The 16,663-nt window shown below is 44.0% G+C and overlaps 1 protein-coding gene across 1 annotated transcript in view; it reads left to right on the top strand.

Annotated features, from left to right (window-relative positions):
• Window positions 1-16,663, top strand: part of CFAP61 (cilia and flagella associated protein 61) — a 290,863-nt gene that overhangs the window by 132,693 nt on the left and 141,507 nt on the right. Inside the window, exons 15-16 of the mRNA XM_044918685.1 lie at window positions 361-567; window positions 3,674-3,808. Coding sequence (XP_044774620.1) covers window positions 361-567; window positions 3,674-3,808 — 342 coding nt within the window. The remainder of the gene's footprint in view (window positions 1-360; window positions 568-3,673; window positions 3,809-16,663) is intronic.

Below are 16,663 nucleotides of genomic sequence, written 5' to 3'. Positions count from 1 at the left end.
GTCAGTCAGTCATACTGACCAGCTGGTGCTCCCCTTGTCCAACAGTGGTGACAAGCTGCTGTCCTGTCACCTGGCCACTAGGAGAGACTCGAGGCTCTCTAGGTTTTTAACAGCCACGGCTGTAAGGAACAAATTCCAAAGCTGTGTGGTCACCCTTCAGAGACAAGCCATCAGAACTTTCAGGAAATGTAATTTTCCATTTTCAAAAATTGAACAGTGACAATGCGGTAGTAAATCACAGGAGAGGAAAGCACGTTTCTTACTATTGTACCCAAGGTAATTTTTACAAGATTTTCATGACAAAATGCACACCATTTGCTTAAAACATCCTTAGATGCCCTTTCCCCTCTTCTCTTTTAGGATGTAGAGTACATACGATCCCATTACAACATTGAAGATTTCATCTACTTCAGTCACCACCAGCGTGAAGAACATGGGCACCTGTATCACTTTGCCCTGAACCCTGTCTTTCGGCACTACACCAAGTTTTTTCTGAAGGAGATCCTCCGTTTAGGCTATAAGTCCTGTCTCTACTACCCTGTTTACCCACAGATCAGGGAAGGCAAGGTAAAAGAATGTCATCAACCTTCGAGACGTCATTTGTGTCATGTGCCATATTTTATTCCTTCCTCGCTGAATGGATTTGGATTATAACATGCCTCTGAATTTCAAACGGCCACATTGGCCCTTTTATGTATTACACTATAGCGAAAGTCCGAAGACTGAATTTCAGAAACATTCACAACCATTATAATTAGTGAACAATTTGTTGGCTTTTTCCTATTGACAAAACAGAGACTGAAAAGTGCAAAAATGCTCTAAGGGACATGGAAGTCAAATAATTTCTTATGGGGCCTTAGTGAAATGCCAAAGTGATCCTATCATGTTCTTCAAGCAAAGAACATTTTTGTTTGAACTCCTAGAACAAATCAATTCAATCCTATAAGATCGGTGTGCTCTCACAGCATTCCAAATAAGCCCTATAACCACTGCTGTAAGAGTGATGGATAAAAAGTGGAGATGTATGAAGGTGATGTAAACTTTATGTAGTAAATACCTCTATAACTCTGCCCAACACTGTTATACTTATGTAGACTAATCCTTTTGTGGTAAACACCATCTACTGTGTATCCATACATGCACAGATTACAAGCTCTTCATTTGCTTCTGTCTTGCTTTCACTTACCCTATTAAGTCTTCAGAGCACTCTTCACTAGCTAAATTATCTTTTATCACCAAAGCAAAGGTGATTGTCTTTTTTTTAAGATTTTATTTATTTATTTGAGAGAGAGAGAGCAGAAGCAGGGGGAGCAGCAGAGGGAGAGAGAAAAGTAGGCTCCCCACTGAGCTGGGAGCCCGACATGGGGCTCGATTCCAGGACCCTGGGACCATGACCTGAGCTGAAAACAGATGCTTAACTGATTGAGCCACCCAGGCGCCCCTGTTTGTCTGTCTTGTTCAAAGCTGCATCCCAGTCCAAGTGCCTAGAAGAGTCGCACACATGTGTGCATGTGCACATCAGTGGGTATACACACACACACACACGCACACACACACACGCACACATAGTGTCCTGGTTATTCCATAGGCAAGGGTCTCTTCAAGTTGGCTTCTCAAGGTATTGTTTCTGGCAAGTCGATCCCTCCGTCACTGACAGCTGGTCCTCAGCTCCATGTAGACTTGAGAGGTGATGAGATTCAATCACTAGGCCAGCTAGAAGTTGTCCCATGATATCCCATTCATGACCAAAATCTTTCTCATGCTCTGCCCAGAGCCCAGGATGTTGTCATGTTTCTTCTTTGTTACCATAAATGAGCTAAGCAGATTTTTAAAATAATCTGATTCATTAAACTTAAAAACAATCTGAGGTCTATCGGTACATTCCCCAAACCAGTAATTTTGCCAATGTACCTTATTTAACAAAAGCCTTCTGGGGAAGTACAGAGGGAACGGGGAAGAAGAAAAAACATGGAAAAGATCTTTAGCGAGAGGTAGAATATGCTCTAGTGATGGTTTTTTTCCTATCAAAATGCAATGTGATAGGCATGTGAATGCCCTAAATTTGAACTTAAGGAGATGGAAGGTAACTGTTCTGGTGGAAAATCCTAGTCTCACACATTTTCTTTTTACTTTGCATTTGGCCAGTCGCCAATGCGGTGACCTTCAGGATGTGATATTAAATTCTTACTTTTTATTCATGATGTTGCCTGCATCATGACTGCCTGCAGTTGGTCCAGAAAGTCCTTTTGCATCCATAATAAAAAATTGTATCTTTGACATTTCACTGAACGTTCACATATTTACCTCAATCGTGTAGAATTTGGAACGTGTTATGCACTATTTCACGTAGGATATAGAAACACATTTGGAGACAGATTTTTCCTCTCAGTCTGCACTTCCAGTTGATTTACATATATACCTTTAAACAAGCGTAAGAAGCAGTACCAGGTAATTTAGGTAAGAATTTCCAAGGTCGGCTATAAATCCCTTGACTATAGTAAAAGTGAACATTGGGCTCGAATTATGAAGATGGTTTTCCCCACACCCTCCTGCCAGGACATGTACTGAGAGATCCTCCAAGCATAAAAGCAGAACGCTGGCTAGGAAATCCTGGGTTCTGTTTTTCAGTGTGTGAAGTCAGGGTGTGAAGTTCAATGGTGAAGGATTTTAGAAATCCCTTTTAGAAGCTCTTAGAAATGCCTGGTGGTGGGGCGGGGCGGGGGGGGGGGGGCGGGGTAGTGGTTTCAAATAGCAGCCAAGCCATACGTTTACCATCTTATTTATTAAACTGCCCCTAGTTTTAGTTGAGTTTTACTTGCTTTGTTTTCCAGTTTAAATTCCATAAATATGTCATTAGGGATTTTGGTGTCACAGTTCAACTCTTAAGGTTGAAATGGGTGAAATACCCTGAGTTAGTTTCACCAGAACCCCCTCTGATTTCATAAATGTGAAAGAAATAAAAATCACCATGTTCAGTTTTCTCTGCCAAGTTTTAAAAATGGGGTAAAATGAATATTTAACACATTCTCCTAAAACATGATTTATCATAGTCTGTTACAGTAAGCATAAATCCGGCTCATACTTTAGCATTAATACAAGTCAAAATAATGTGATCCAATTTCCCTATCCCCCACCCCACTCTCCAGTTTCATCTTTTTGTTTTAAAACACGTCTTTTATCAACAAAGGTCCGGTTGGAGTGGCTGTGCCTTTCACAAACAGGAGGATTTCCACGTCTACGCTCAGCCTCCCCTCAATGATGTTTTTATCTATGTGCCTTCTTAAAGCAGCTTGTGCCAAACACGCAAAGGTTAACAGGACGCAGATAACACAGCTTAACGGGGTCAAATCAAGCTGATTCATGATCACTATGGAGAAGAATATCCTCCTGGGGAAAATACTTGTACTGAAAAATCCCATAAACCAAACCACTTGTTTATCTGTCATTCCCACAGAGATAGTAATGTAATTACTCTCGTAATTATCTTCATTAGTGTCAGGCATTATCTACAATTCATTCCTCTGCTCGACAAGTATGTTTGTTTATTTGCTGATTTCCCCCCCTCTCCGATTTGGCCGGGTTCGGACTTCTGTATTTGTGAAGCCGCGTGCACACATCTGTGCTGCACCGCCCTGACATTCTCTCCCCTAAAACGGAGATTGCTGTCTTTCAGTTCCAGAGCTCCTATGCCCACTCCCTGACATCCGCCCTTCATTACTTGGTTCCCGTGCGGCCGCGACGACAGATTGTCTATCCTCTGGAAAAGCTTGGCATCAACGCTCCATCAAAGGCGGTCTCCAAGGATCCGGTGGGTAGCCGGGCGGCAGCAGGCAGGGAGGCGCCGTGCCAAGGCACGCGGGCGTGGCAGATGGGGTGGCAGCACTGTCTTCTCGGGAGCAGGCTGCTTCTTAATTACAGGGAGCCTGGAGCTCATGCCCTTACAGGGGCGTCCTGCCGAGGCTCTCCTGCAGCCCTTTCCCTCAGGTGGTTATTTCGCAGAAGCCCCAGAAACAGAGGTGGCCTGATCCCTGGATGACAGACCCCATGGGGATGCTTTGTGTCTCGGCACAAGTGGCCTGGAGTCAGAATCCCAGCGTATGTCTGTTCTCTTTCTCCTTCCTCAAACGCAGATTCCCCCTTTCCATCGATGTTTTGCTTGCAAGGCGAAAGGGGGCATCCCCAAGTCAGACAAAGCTGACAGAGACCGTAAAGCTGGCTGCGTTTGAGATGTTTGGGTCCTAAGCTGGGTTTGTTTTATCTCCTCTGTGGGGGGTCAGGAGGATTAACAGGAACATATTAGCTGCCCTGGGGTGGCACGGGGCTTAGCCTTAAAGTGAACAAGCCTGGGATGCGTTTATGACCAGAACAGAAGAAACCAAAATGGAACCTAGATTGCACTTTCACTGGAAACGTACGTGTGTGTGCACACGGCCATGTTCAATGAATTAGCTGGAAAAAACATGATCTTGTCAAGTTGACTTACATACATAGGCTTGTAGTATTTGTATGCACTTCCATTTAAATAAGTCGAAAAACAAAATTCCCTGTGTGCTGACATTTGTCCATTGTGAGAGAGGAAAGAAGAAAGTGGAAGGTTTTAACTCTCCAAAACCTTTGCCAAGGAGTTGCTCGAAATGGTGCTCAAATAAAGAGCTTGGGGACCCCAGCGCTGCAGGAAGTATGTCGTTCAGCTGCCCGAAGTTCCCACTCTGCAAATGGGGGGCTCCATCAAAACCCGGCTTAGTGGCACCTGCTCACTGTAAGCAAGGCTACTTAAATTCTGCACTCATCTTTACATTTGTTAAAACAGACAATAAATTTATATTTCTTTTCTGGTAAGTTCTAACTTTATATTTGAGGAGCGACTAAAAATCAATAGCAGTTCTTTCCCCTCCTAACTCTTTATTATGGAAAATGTCAAGCATATACCGAAGTAGAGAGAACCAGATAAAGCAGGGCTTCTCCTACTGTCTGTGCTGAGGGACTTTATCTTCTTTTTCTTTTTCTTTTAATGTACAATCCATCATAGATGGATAGTTTTATAAAAGGTGAATTCCTTAAAAATGAGTTTAAAAACAAAGGGAGACAAAACTCAAGTCCAGTTATTTTATTATTAGATTTAACAGACACAGAATTACTCTGTCCAATTGTTATAAAAGCTGCTGAGTGCTTCTCTCCATCTCTATGCTTACATCTTCGAAGACCAATGACAGTTTGTAGATGGGCACCTGTCTCACACCACATGTTGAGTAGCACTGAAACTCCCAGATACCTGGCACTGAGCTTCAAAAATTTCCAATTCTTACAATTCTTGGCCCATTTTGGATCTTCTACACCCCCACCCACTTCTCCTTCCTCCTTATCATTTTAAAGCAATTCTCAGATGCATCTATTTCATCCAGGATCATGGGTATATTCTAGGTAGCATGGCCCAGAGCACTGCAGCTTACGCTCTGTCCACACTAAAGATAAGAGTGCCCGAGCCCATCTGGAGGACCTTGGGGATGGCCACCAGATGGTCTGTTTTCGTGTAGAGATCCTGGGAGTGGACTCCTTTGGAATGAAAGCCAAGACCCACAGGTTTGCCACAAGGAGAGTGCCTTGGGGTCAGAGAGGGTGCCTTCTTCTATGGCACCCTGAAACACAGCTTCCGTAGAGTCAAGCTGATCCCAGGAAAAGGTGCCTCCCTGCACAAGGATGCAGCTTCTGTGTCAGATCAGGGTAAGGAGGAGAGATGCTGCCCTTTCGCAGTCATGGCTGAGACTCCTTCAAGGATGGACAGACCATATTATTGGGCCAGGAGAAGCCTTCACACGGCTCTGGCACCTTAAGCCAGTTCAGGGAAGGGGAGAAATCCACCTGGTTATCAAGAGCAACATTTTTCTGAATACCAAAAGCTTCTCCCCACCCCAACCCCCAGGAATCTCCAGAGCCTGGAGCTCCAGGTGGGGAGAAAGCCAGAGAAAACATTTTGCTGCATTCAGAACAATCTTATCATGACTTCCCAGGTTGGTATGAGTTGAATCATTACTTACATTTAGTAACCTTTTCTGTGGTGATCTCAGTGTGCTGTGCGCCAACCCCCCCCCCCCGCCCCGCCCCGCCCCATAGAGCCCTGGCTTATTTCAAGGCACAGCAGAGGATGGACTGTTTAAATCACTCATCCAGGAAGACAACCACTTACCAGACGGGTAGGGCTGATGCTTAGTACCTGCGGTGCTGTGGCCGTGTTGTCTATCGTATCAGTGAATTTTGACTTTTGAAGAAACACTTCTGCTGCTACTTATTGTACTCCTCCTTGAGAAGGTTTTAGTAAAGATGTAGATTCAGCAAACAAGATTTAGTAAATATTTTAGAAATCTTAAAAGTTTGATCAAAGGATTATCAAAACCATAATCCACATGGGACGGGCCTGGATATTCAAAAGTTAAAATGCCAAATTATATTATTTTAAATTATTTTTTTTCTTTTCAATATTTTAGTTGGATTTCATGCTTTAGGCCAATCATCTGAGACAAGGTGAGCCAAATAGAAATTTTCTAGGAGGAATTTCTATCGAGTCCTAAGAGCATTGTTTTCTTAGGAGAACAATAGTGTTGCAGCCATTGAACTTGGTGAAGCTGAGTGACTGTCATTACTAAATGAACTCCTTTTATTTTCCCTTTAAGTTTGCTATCTCCTCTAGCACATGGAGGCTATATGGCTCCTTTACCATGTCTGCACATTTCTCCGGCTGGGCACTTGCCTTTCATACCTTTTATCCTACTTAAACCATCTCAGAGTGACCATCCATTCCCTTGCTTTCACCTGGGAAGCCACTCTTCAAGGGAACAGATCACTCCAGGCATGAATAATGGGATAGAGAGTGTTTCATCTCAGTGGGTTGCCAATTTGAATCTGGCACAAGCCAGCAGTGATTGAAATTCATCACTGCATGGCAGGGAAATATGCCCCCACCCCACCTCAAGGCCCTGGTTGTTTCTGCCTGGTTTGGATGATAGGTGTCCCTGCCATAGTACCTTCCCTATCGTTAGTATTAATTGACAGCCTGCCCCATATCGGGCCATAAGAAAGGACCTGGAAAACATGTAAATGGTTTTCATCACATATTACAGAGGTAGGTCCCAAAGATTCATCATGATATCTCCACAGTCAACCAGTGTAGATTCATGGATAAGAGAGAAGGCTTTTTTCTGACCAAGACTGTAACCACATGGGACAGGCTTGGAAGACTCATTTCTCAGCTTGAATTGGCCATCTTGGCCTCACATTGTGAGAATTATTGTAATGGAAATTTTTAAAAAAATGAATCAACGTATGGCCCACATGCATGAAAACTATGATCAGGAAAATACTCAAAATTTGGCTGAATTAATTGAATGGCCGTATTAAAGACTGTGGAGCAGTTTGAGCCACACTGACTTTGAGGTGGTTCTATTTTCTTTCCTTTCCTTCTCCCACATAGGGATACAGAGATGACTTTGACCCCTGCTCTCTGGGAGCTCACAGGCTAGTGTCAGTATTAATGTAGGACTGTTTTGGCTAGTTGAGCCAGGGATGGGAGAGGGGCCACACTGGCCCCCGTATTGAGAGCCAGACTCAGGAGGAGGATCCACACTGGGGTCTGCACAATCACTTGGTAGGGAATGCCTTTGTTCTGAAGCGCTGTTTCCTTTCTAAGACCGGGATTTCAAATGAGTCTTATTTGTTTTGTTTTGTTTTGTTTTAAAGATTTTATTTATTTATTTGACAGAGAGAGTCACAGCGAGAGAGGGAACACAAGCAGGGGGAGTGGAAGAGGGAGAAGCAGGCTCCCCGCTGAGCAGGGAGCCCGACGCGGGGCTCGATCCCAGGACCCTGGGATCATGACCCGAGCCGAAGGCAGACGCTTAACGACTGAGCCACCCAGGCGCCCCTCAAATGAGTCTTATTTGTGATATGAAATACCAGAAAATCTGCCTTGAGCTGAAACAGCTCCTACCCTTGCTTCAGTCTCATAGATGCTCCCCATCATCCACTTCAGTGTCTTTAGTTCTTCATCTTGGTTTACGGGATTCATAGAATTATAGTGTGAACTCATCTTTCTCCCCCCCCCAAATTTTGGGGACCAGACCAAGCCATCATCTTTCAGATGACGCAGGAATCTTACTTTCAGTCTAATCGATGCCTGTTGTTATTTTTTGTGGTGGTTTATTAGTGATGGTCTTTTAAAATCTTGACTAATGAATTCTTTGAGGCCTCCATTTTCCCTTTGTCCTTCTACAAAGGAAAATGACAGTTTATTTAACCCCCCTTTCTCAGAGCTAAGTGCTGGCCCGCTTTTTCCTGGTATGTGATCTCTCAGGAAGATGTCACTCACTGGCATTCAGTTACCCTTTGAATTGTCCCTTTTCATCTCGGCTGTTCTTCCCCAGTCCAGCTATAATTACCATCTGATGGACTGTTACTGGATACTGTTTCACTTGTGCATCTGCTGCCCTAGGAAATTGCATTATTCTCCCAGCACCTGCTAGATTTTCCCCAGCTTGGTTGTTTCCCAACCCCTTCTTCAAACTTGGAAACTTTGGCTGCCCCTAGTTAGACTCCCTTGGTTGTATTTGTGGTCAGGGTGTGTGGCTGTGTTTTAAAATCAGCCCATTAGCATCTCCTTGGTAGAGGTTGCTAAAAATACATACGCATGTTTTTCAACATTGTATATGCACTGATCATCTTAATGTGATGATGGTGATAGTATCTTGAAATGAAATTAACGCACTTTAAATCACTGCCCATGAGTCAAGTGTGCTTTTTCAAGCCATTTCTCAGCCCTTTGCACTACCTATAGGAAGAGTATTTGCTCCTATTTATAGTGAACCCTTTTCTCTGACATTCTTAGAATAATTTACATAAGTTCCTTCATGAGCTCTTTTTTTTTGCCCTTCAAACGGTACAAGTTCCATGGTCATTTCATTCCAATTCTCTGAACACTATCTAGTTTAGTATTATATGCAGTATACAATATATATCAGCACGACTCGTGTGACATCAGTGATTTATTCTCATAATTCCTTCCTCTTAGAGAGGTTACAAAATAATAACAACAACAACTACTTCTCCTGACAGTATTGAGTTCTTACTAAAGGCTTCCCATGAATCATCCCATCTGATGCTCACATCAGCACTTATAAATTGTCACTGCTACTGTGCTCCTCAATGTACCTAAAGAAAACAGGCTTGCAGGGAAGGAAGGTAAATGACTTGTCCAAAGACTAATTCACTGGCAGAGCTTCAAATCCAGGCAGTTGGATGACAGACCCCTGCCTTCAACCATGACATATATATTCTCTATATGAATATATAGAATTTTCACTCTAAAAAGTGAAAGTGCTGCTATCATAACTCATTGTAGGAAGACCAAACCACAGAAAAGGAAGATGGCTTGACAGAGACCTTTTGGGATCTCCCAGATCTTTGGCACCAGCTACTTAATCAAAAGGTGACCCACAGATAATTGGCTTTCCCCCAGAGGGGTTTGGATTTTCCTCTTGGCTGAGTCCTTCATTCTTGAGTCCGATTCCAGGCCAGTCTGACCCCGGCTGGGCTTGGCTGGGAAGGAGCAGACACACAGGGCCGAGCTGGTGTGCCAGGGTCAATTTTTAGACACCAGCTGATCAGGCTGTCGGCACTTCTCTCTCCAGCTTATTATTGCAAACCTTTTGAAATGATAGTGGTAGCTACTGGGAAAGGAGGAAAAAAATTAGGATCCCATACATAGGTTATGTTGTTATAAATTTCTTGATACTCAGTTCCATGCTACATGGGGCTTCACAGTGTTCTTAGAAAGTGCTCGAGTAGATGCCTTGGATAAGTGACTGAAGGTGTGCATGGGAGGCCAGGGTTGGAAAGGATATGTGCTAGTGGCATAATTGACAAGCCTGGACATTCATTGTTTAGAAATTGGGCTGCAAAAAAATGCCAAAATGAGCTTTTTGGGCTGTGATAAGCTAAGAGACTGTGAAAAGTAAAGTTACTTCTTAACAATCTCAGCATCATCAAAAATCAATCCTACATCTTTTCCTCATTTTCTAGAATAGATATTGTAGGACAATCAATCTCTCTTTCCCTCTCTCCATCCCTCCCTCCCTCCCTCTCTTTAACAGTTTTATTGAGACATAAGTCATATGCCATGCAATTCGCCCGTTTAAATTATACAATTTATTAGTTTTTAATATATTACACGGTTGGGCAAACATCATCTAATTTTAGAACTTTTTTGTCATCCTAGAAAAGAAAGCCATTAGTAGCTACTCCCTACCCACCCCTTCCCCCAGCCCTAGGCAACTACTAATTTATTTTCTGTTTCCATGAATTTGCCTATTCTGGACATTTTATAGAAGTAGAATTATACGATGTGGCATTTTGGGACTGTCTGCGTTCTCTTAGCATGTTTATAAGGTTCATCCATTTTATTGTGTGTATCAGTACTTGATTCCTTTTTTTTTTTTTTAAAGATTTTATTTATTTACTTGGGAGAGAGAGAGAAACAGAGAGCGAGCACAGAGGGAGAGGGAGAAGCAGACCTCCCCACTGAGCAGGGAGCCCTATGTTGGGCTCAATCCCAGGACCCTGGGATCATGTCCTGAGCTGAAGGCAGATGCTTAACTGACTGAGCCACGCAGGCGCCCCTACTTGATTCCTTTATATTGCTTAAGAATATTATATGTATATGCTACGTTTTATTTATCCATTCATCAGACAGTGGACATTTGAGTTGTTTCCACCATGTTGCAATGAATATTCCTGCACAGGTTTTTATGTGGCTATATGTTTCTATTTCTCTTGGGTGTATATACCTAGGAATAGAATTGCTGGTTCATATGGTAGCTCTATGTTCAACATTTTGAGGAACTTCCAAACTGTTTACCCAAGTGAGTGCACCATTTTGCACTCTCTCATTCTTAGATGAGCCCCAGCATTCCTGCTAATAAGTGGCAAAGTGCTGGTCCACTCAAGGCCACGGCTGGGCAGTGTACCTCAGAAGCGGGGCTTTCCCACCACTCCTGGACAGTGTCATGCTTGGTTGACTGTGCACCCATAATACTAGCTTCAGTTATTTTGAAAGCAGAAATTTTTCTAAAATCTGATCTCTCCTGATCTTATCTTCCTGGCCTTACCCTCTCTGGCTCATCAGCCTCCTGTAGGCCTGCATGCACATTTAGAAGAGCTCCAACAGCAGGAGGAAAAAAAATAAAGCCCATCCAAACCACAAGAGTGGTTTTTAAGCCACCATCCTGTCCTTTGTTTGAGTCCACCTTTCCTAGTGTTACTGCTTTTAAAACAGCTCCCAACAGAAAAAAAAAGAATCCTGAGGCTTTCCTGGATGCTGATGGGTTCTTGCCACAACCCGGTAGGAAGAAAAAAAATGCATTCTGTTCCCTGCAGAGCCAGAGTAATGAATGCCACTGAGGTCCAGAAGTGCCTCAGGATACATCAGCTGCCTGCTGGCGCTCTGGAAGGCCACAGCCAAGCCGGGCTCCTGGGTGGACCTGAGCTCCCCGGGGCAGGAACTGGCCTTCACAGCTAAGTGGCTGCTTCACAATCCGCCTTCAGGGAGGAAAGGCATGGCAGCACCAACAGGAGGCTTTGCTTTGTGTATTTTAAAGTAGCTGGGGATGTAAAATGACAAAGGGGACAATTAGAGCTGCAGATGCTGACTTGAGAAGTTACCTCTTTTCCTCTTGATTAAAAAAAAAAATAGGGGCACCTGGGTGGCTCAGTCGTTGGGCGTCTGCCTTCGGCTCAGGACATGATCCCAGAGTCCTGGGATCGAGCCCCGCATCGGGTTCCCTGCTCGGCCGGAAGCCTGCTTCTCCCTCTCCCACTCCCCCTGCCTGTGTTCCCTCTCTCACTGTGTCTCTCTCTGTCAAATAAATAAATAAATATTTGAAAAAAAAAATAGGTCATTACAAAAGAAGTCCATATTCATGGTAGAAATTTTAGGAAAAATCAATACAAAGAAAATCTGTAAAAGCTGCGGTCCTTTCTCTCTAGGTCACCTTTGTTAATATTTTGGTGTTTTTACTTTTAGATTTTTTTCTGTGAAAAAAAATATACGCGATCAAATATGGTGTTTTGAAACACACATTTTTGCTGAATATGTTATGAATGTCTTTGCACATTACTAAGTATTCCAGAGTGTCCTTTTAATGGTTGCACTTGCCCCGTAACGAGCAACCCCTAACCGTCCATGAGTACTTTCTGTGCCGGGCTCTCTGTCACACACCTGCATCCCGTGCTCACAGAAGTTGGGCTGTCATTGTCCCCATTTTGCGGTGGAGCAAACAGGTTAGGAGAGGTTCGGTTATGTAACAGAGCATTAAGCCCAGCAGGACTTGTGGGAATAATGATGAACCCGCTTGATTTCTGCCTTCTGCCGCTCTGTAAATATGTTCACTGTGGCCAGGCGGAAAGTGGGCAAGGCCTGTGACTTTTCTGGACAATTTTAGGTAATGGAAGTTGCGTGGGCCACTACTCCAAATCACAAAACCTCATCTTCATCCCACAAAATGTCCAGTTTTGCTTCCTGTTATAATCAAAACTCAATTTTCATCCGAAGATGAGTTCCCCCTCTCCCTCCTGAAGCCTGTAGCTGGGGAAGGAGGGCGGAGTAGCCCCTTTCTCTCTAACTCACCATGCCCCCACTTATCTAGCATCTATTTAGCTTGTTATAGTTCAGGGTTGTTTTCTTTAAGCCTGTTAGTTTCTTGTTATTTAGCTATATTCCTGGTCCTTGTGAAACTGGGGGGCCAGGGCAGGGAGGAGCCGCTGGGGGAGCAGGACGTCTGCACTTGACTGCCACCGTCATCAGAAGGCACCTGCTCTGTGGGCCGGACTCCGTTTCTCATGAGCGGTGCTTGGTTTCCTCAGAGATTCCTGTCACTGGGGGCCTCCCACCTGCACCCCCTAGTGCAGGCCATGCACCCTCTAGCTCTGCAGCCTGAGTCTGTCTTAATTTCCCCTTTAGGTGGCCCTATAGGAAGATCCTCTGATAACAGTCCACACCTGCCAACAGGTGGCCGCTGCAGGCCACCTTCCCTTCGTCACCTAGCAGCAGCCGGCCTGCCTGTCGTGCCCTTCAGCTCTCTTGGGCAGAAATCACATAGTAGTCCGCCGTGTCCACTAACTGTGGGAACTCACGTGAGGGTCGCTGAGGGCCCCCAAACCCTTTTCTTGAGACTTAAAGTCAAAGACGAGGCCATCCCCATGTCTTCTCTTTAGGGTAGAGTGGCATATGACCCAGAGTGCATCAGTTTCTCACTGAGGAAATCTCCAGAAGAATCTTCTCTTATGTCTGTGTTCTTCTTACCCTTTTATATCCTCATTGTGAATGAGGGGTTTAAAAGTCATTTAGCCAGTACTTGCCCACCTGCTTTGAAGGTTTTTGCAAGAAGAGCTTCTTTGGAATGTAGCATCCATTGTCTTCGTGCCTCTGATGTCCTGTGTGACATAACTTACCCGAGGCCAGACGGCTGCTAAGCTCAGGCTTTGGGATCCCAGCATCCTGGTGCCAGATCCCAAGATTCACCACCACTGTTGTCGGTAGCCAATTCCCTAATGTTGGTCATTTCAGTTTCTATCCAAATTGTATCATTATGAACAATACTATCATGTCCATCCTTATTATTTTTTAGTACATTCATCATTACTTCCTTTCAGTAAATCCTGGAAACTATTTTGCTAGGTCAAAGGTAAAGCTACTCTTTCTTGAATAAAAAAACATGAAGTTTTAGAATTTGAAAATGAAAGTTATGATTCCACACTTTAAAAAGATGATTTCTCTTTGCAATGGGTTTGCTTTGTCTAAGTAAATCATCAGTATGCAGGAAGCCCTCTTTCTTATTGTCAGATATAAATGTTACAAGTCAGATAATGAGGTCTGCAAAATGGCAGTCTTCCATTTTCCCATTTTCTTCTGGCTCCACTGAAACTCTCCGTGGAGTCTCCACTCCACCTGATGGGAGAAGTAATCCATCAGTTCCAAGTAAATTTTACCATTTAAAGTTTAAAAGGAGTCCATTCAGGAATTTTCCCTCTTTTATTTATTTATTTTGTCAGTGGGGAAGACATCACAGTTCTCAGGAGCCCGTGAATCATCATGGCATCATGAGGGCACAGAGGGGTTGGGGGAGCCATTGTGGGGTGTCCTCACAGGCATCCACAGGGTTTCAGAACAATAGCTCGTCCTCAGCCCATCCCTTATTTTGGCATCCAGGTCCTCAGTTGGCACTTAACTACTTCTAGTGGGGACAATCCCTCTTCACGGCCTTGAGAACTTTGGAGTCAGGCATGGTGTTGACTGCAGCGTGCTCTTTCTCAATATATATCCCTTTCCCCCACACCCCTCTCTGTCTTCCGTTCACCCCCTCTGCTTCCCTCTCTGCCTCCCTCACTCCTGCCTCCCTCTGGGCTTTGAGAAGCTCATGACCTGCCTTATCTCCTTTCTTGCCCTGACACCACCCTCAGCCATCTCCACCCTTCTCAGAACAGGGGGCAGGGGCATGTCTGTGAGGCACAGATCTCTCTGCTCCCATATTCTCCAAAACCTCTGTGAGGATCCTGTCCCTGTCTTGCCCTTTTATGGCTTTAACCAGAGGGAAGGAGAGACCTGTTCTGTACTTGTCTCTCTTTTCTTCCTATTTTCCTCCCCTTTCCAGTTTTGGGACAACAGACGTTGCAATCACCATGGGTTCTTTTGAAATCTGTTGTTTGAGGCATCAACTCTGACTTCTGATACTCAAAAGTCAGGCTTTTTTGAGATTCAAAAACCTTTTCTCAATCTGCCGTCAGTTTTGAAATGAAAAAGCAGAGAACTGGCCCACTTACTCTCCTGCGGCTCTCTGTCCAATGGCTGGCGTCCCCTGGCTGCTACCTGAAGGGTCAGAAGAGGCCATGAGTCAACAGGGACGGGAATGAAATACATCTGTTAATATCAAATAGCGCCCCCCCCCATGGTGATAACAATAATGTACACACAGACTACAGACCAAGAAGGCCCCCGTGGGGCTGGCCCCCTCCCTCTGGCCCATGGAGGAATTATAAAAACATAGCTCTACTCATTATGAAGTGAATTTTGTCCATGGATGCACATATTATAAATCTGTTAGGTCTTTTCATGAAAGCTTTTAGATGTTGTATCTTGTTAATAAATTCTAGTTTAAAAAGGAAAAAAAATGAAAGAGAGAGAGAGAGACAAACCAAGAACCAGACTCTTAACTATAGAGAACAAACTGATGGTTATCAGAGAAGGGGGTGGGGGGAGGGGGGGACATAAGGGATAAGAATTAAAGAGTATGCTTATCATGATGACAAGAAATAAAATGATTTTAAAAATAAATAAATTCTAGTTTTAAAAAGTAGGATATGCTTTCTTGGGAGATGGGAAAGACTAGGGAAACAGACAAGCCATCCAGGAACCTAGAGAGGTTATACATTCCCAAGGGGCTCAGGTGGATTCAAAGTTTTCCAGTTTTGTGATTTTTATAAAGCCGTCTGAGTTTAGTTGTCTTCACTGACACACTCACCAGCTCTGAAGGGAAAGTGACATTTGTGTATATCAGAGGCAAAGGAATAAGTGGGCCCGGAAACCGAAGTGCCGACTACTTTCCTGCCCACCCCGGGCTGCCTCAGCCCAGGGAGCCCGCCGTCCCAGCACATTGCTCCCTGTTACAGGAGCAGCTCAAAGCCCTCAGCCCTCCATCCTCACACCACTGCTGTTCTCTGGGGTCGAAGCTCTTTAGGGAAAAAAAAAACCTTTATCCTGTCTCTTGCCTCCAGACCATTAAGCTGAGTCAAGATTACTGATGTCATGATCTCCATGGTAACCAACTAATAAGCAAGAAGAAAACAAAAAGGGTGGCTTAAAAACAGGAAAAAAAAGAGATAGAATAAATAGGTATGGAAGGAGCGTGGGAGCCATAAAGGTTTTTTATTGCTACTTGTTGGAGATCTCAAACATGAGTCAACCACAGTGCTGGCAGGCCCAAGCCATTCAGGCGGTTGAAACCCCTGCTAATAAACATAAATTACATACTATACCATTGCTCCTACTTCTCGCACTCTTCAGTTGTGTCCCGGCTTTTGTTTGTTCTGTTTTTGTAATATAATTCAGTGCGTTGAAATGATCACCATGGTAGTCGTTATAATCGAGGTTTTTATGGTAGTTTATGTGTTTAACCAAAAGGAGCCACGCTGCCAGGGAGCCAGTCTCGGGCAGCACTCTCCTGTCACCGTGGTGACACTCTGCTGGCCCAACCCATCCCCATTGTCATCACCACCATTCACTGACCCTCAGTACAGCGCTCCAGTGTAACCAGAGATGATTGCTGATTTTAAAAATTGAACCAGGCACTTTTCTTTTCCTCCCTCCCTCCCTCCCTCCTCTTTCTTTCTTTCTTTCTTTCTTTCCCTTCCTTCCTTCCTTCCTTCCTTCCTTTCTTTCTTTCTTTCTTCCTTTCTTTCTTTCTTTCTTTCTTCCTTTCTTCCTTTCTTTCTTTCTTTCTTTCTTTCTTTCTTTCTTCCTTCCTTCCTTCCTTCCTTCCTTCCTTCCTTCCTTCCTTTCTTTCTTTCTTTCTTTCTTTCTTTCTTTCTTTCTTTCTTTCTTTCTTTCTTTCTTTCTTTCTTTCTT

Source organism: Neomonachus schauinslandi, chromosome 10, assembly GCF_002201575.2.
Source record: "Neomonachus schauinslandi chromosome 10, ASM220157v2, whole genome shotgun sequence".
In the NCBI taxonomy this organism is placed as follows: Eukaryota; Metazoa; Chordata; class Mammalia; order Carnivora; family Phocidae; genus Neomonachus; species Neomonachus schauinslandi.
Note: the sequence above shows the minus strand (reverse complement) of the source record. Positions and strands in the feature narration are given on the sequence as shown.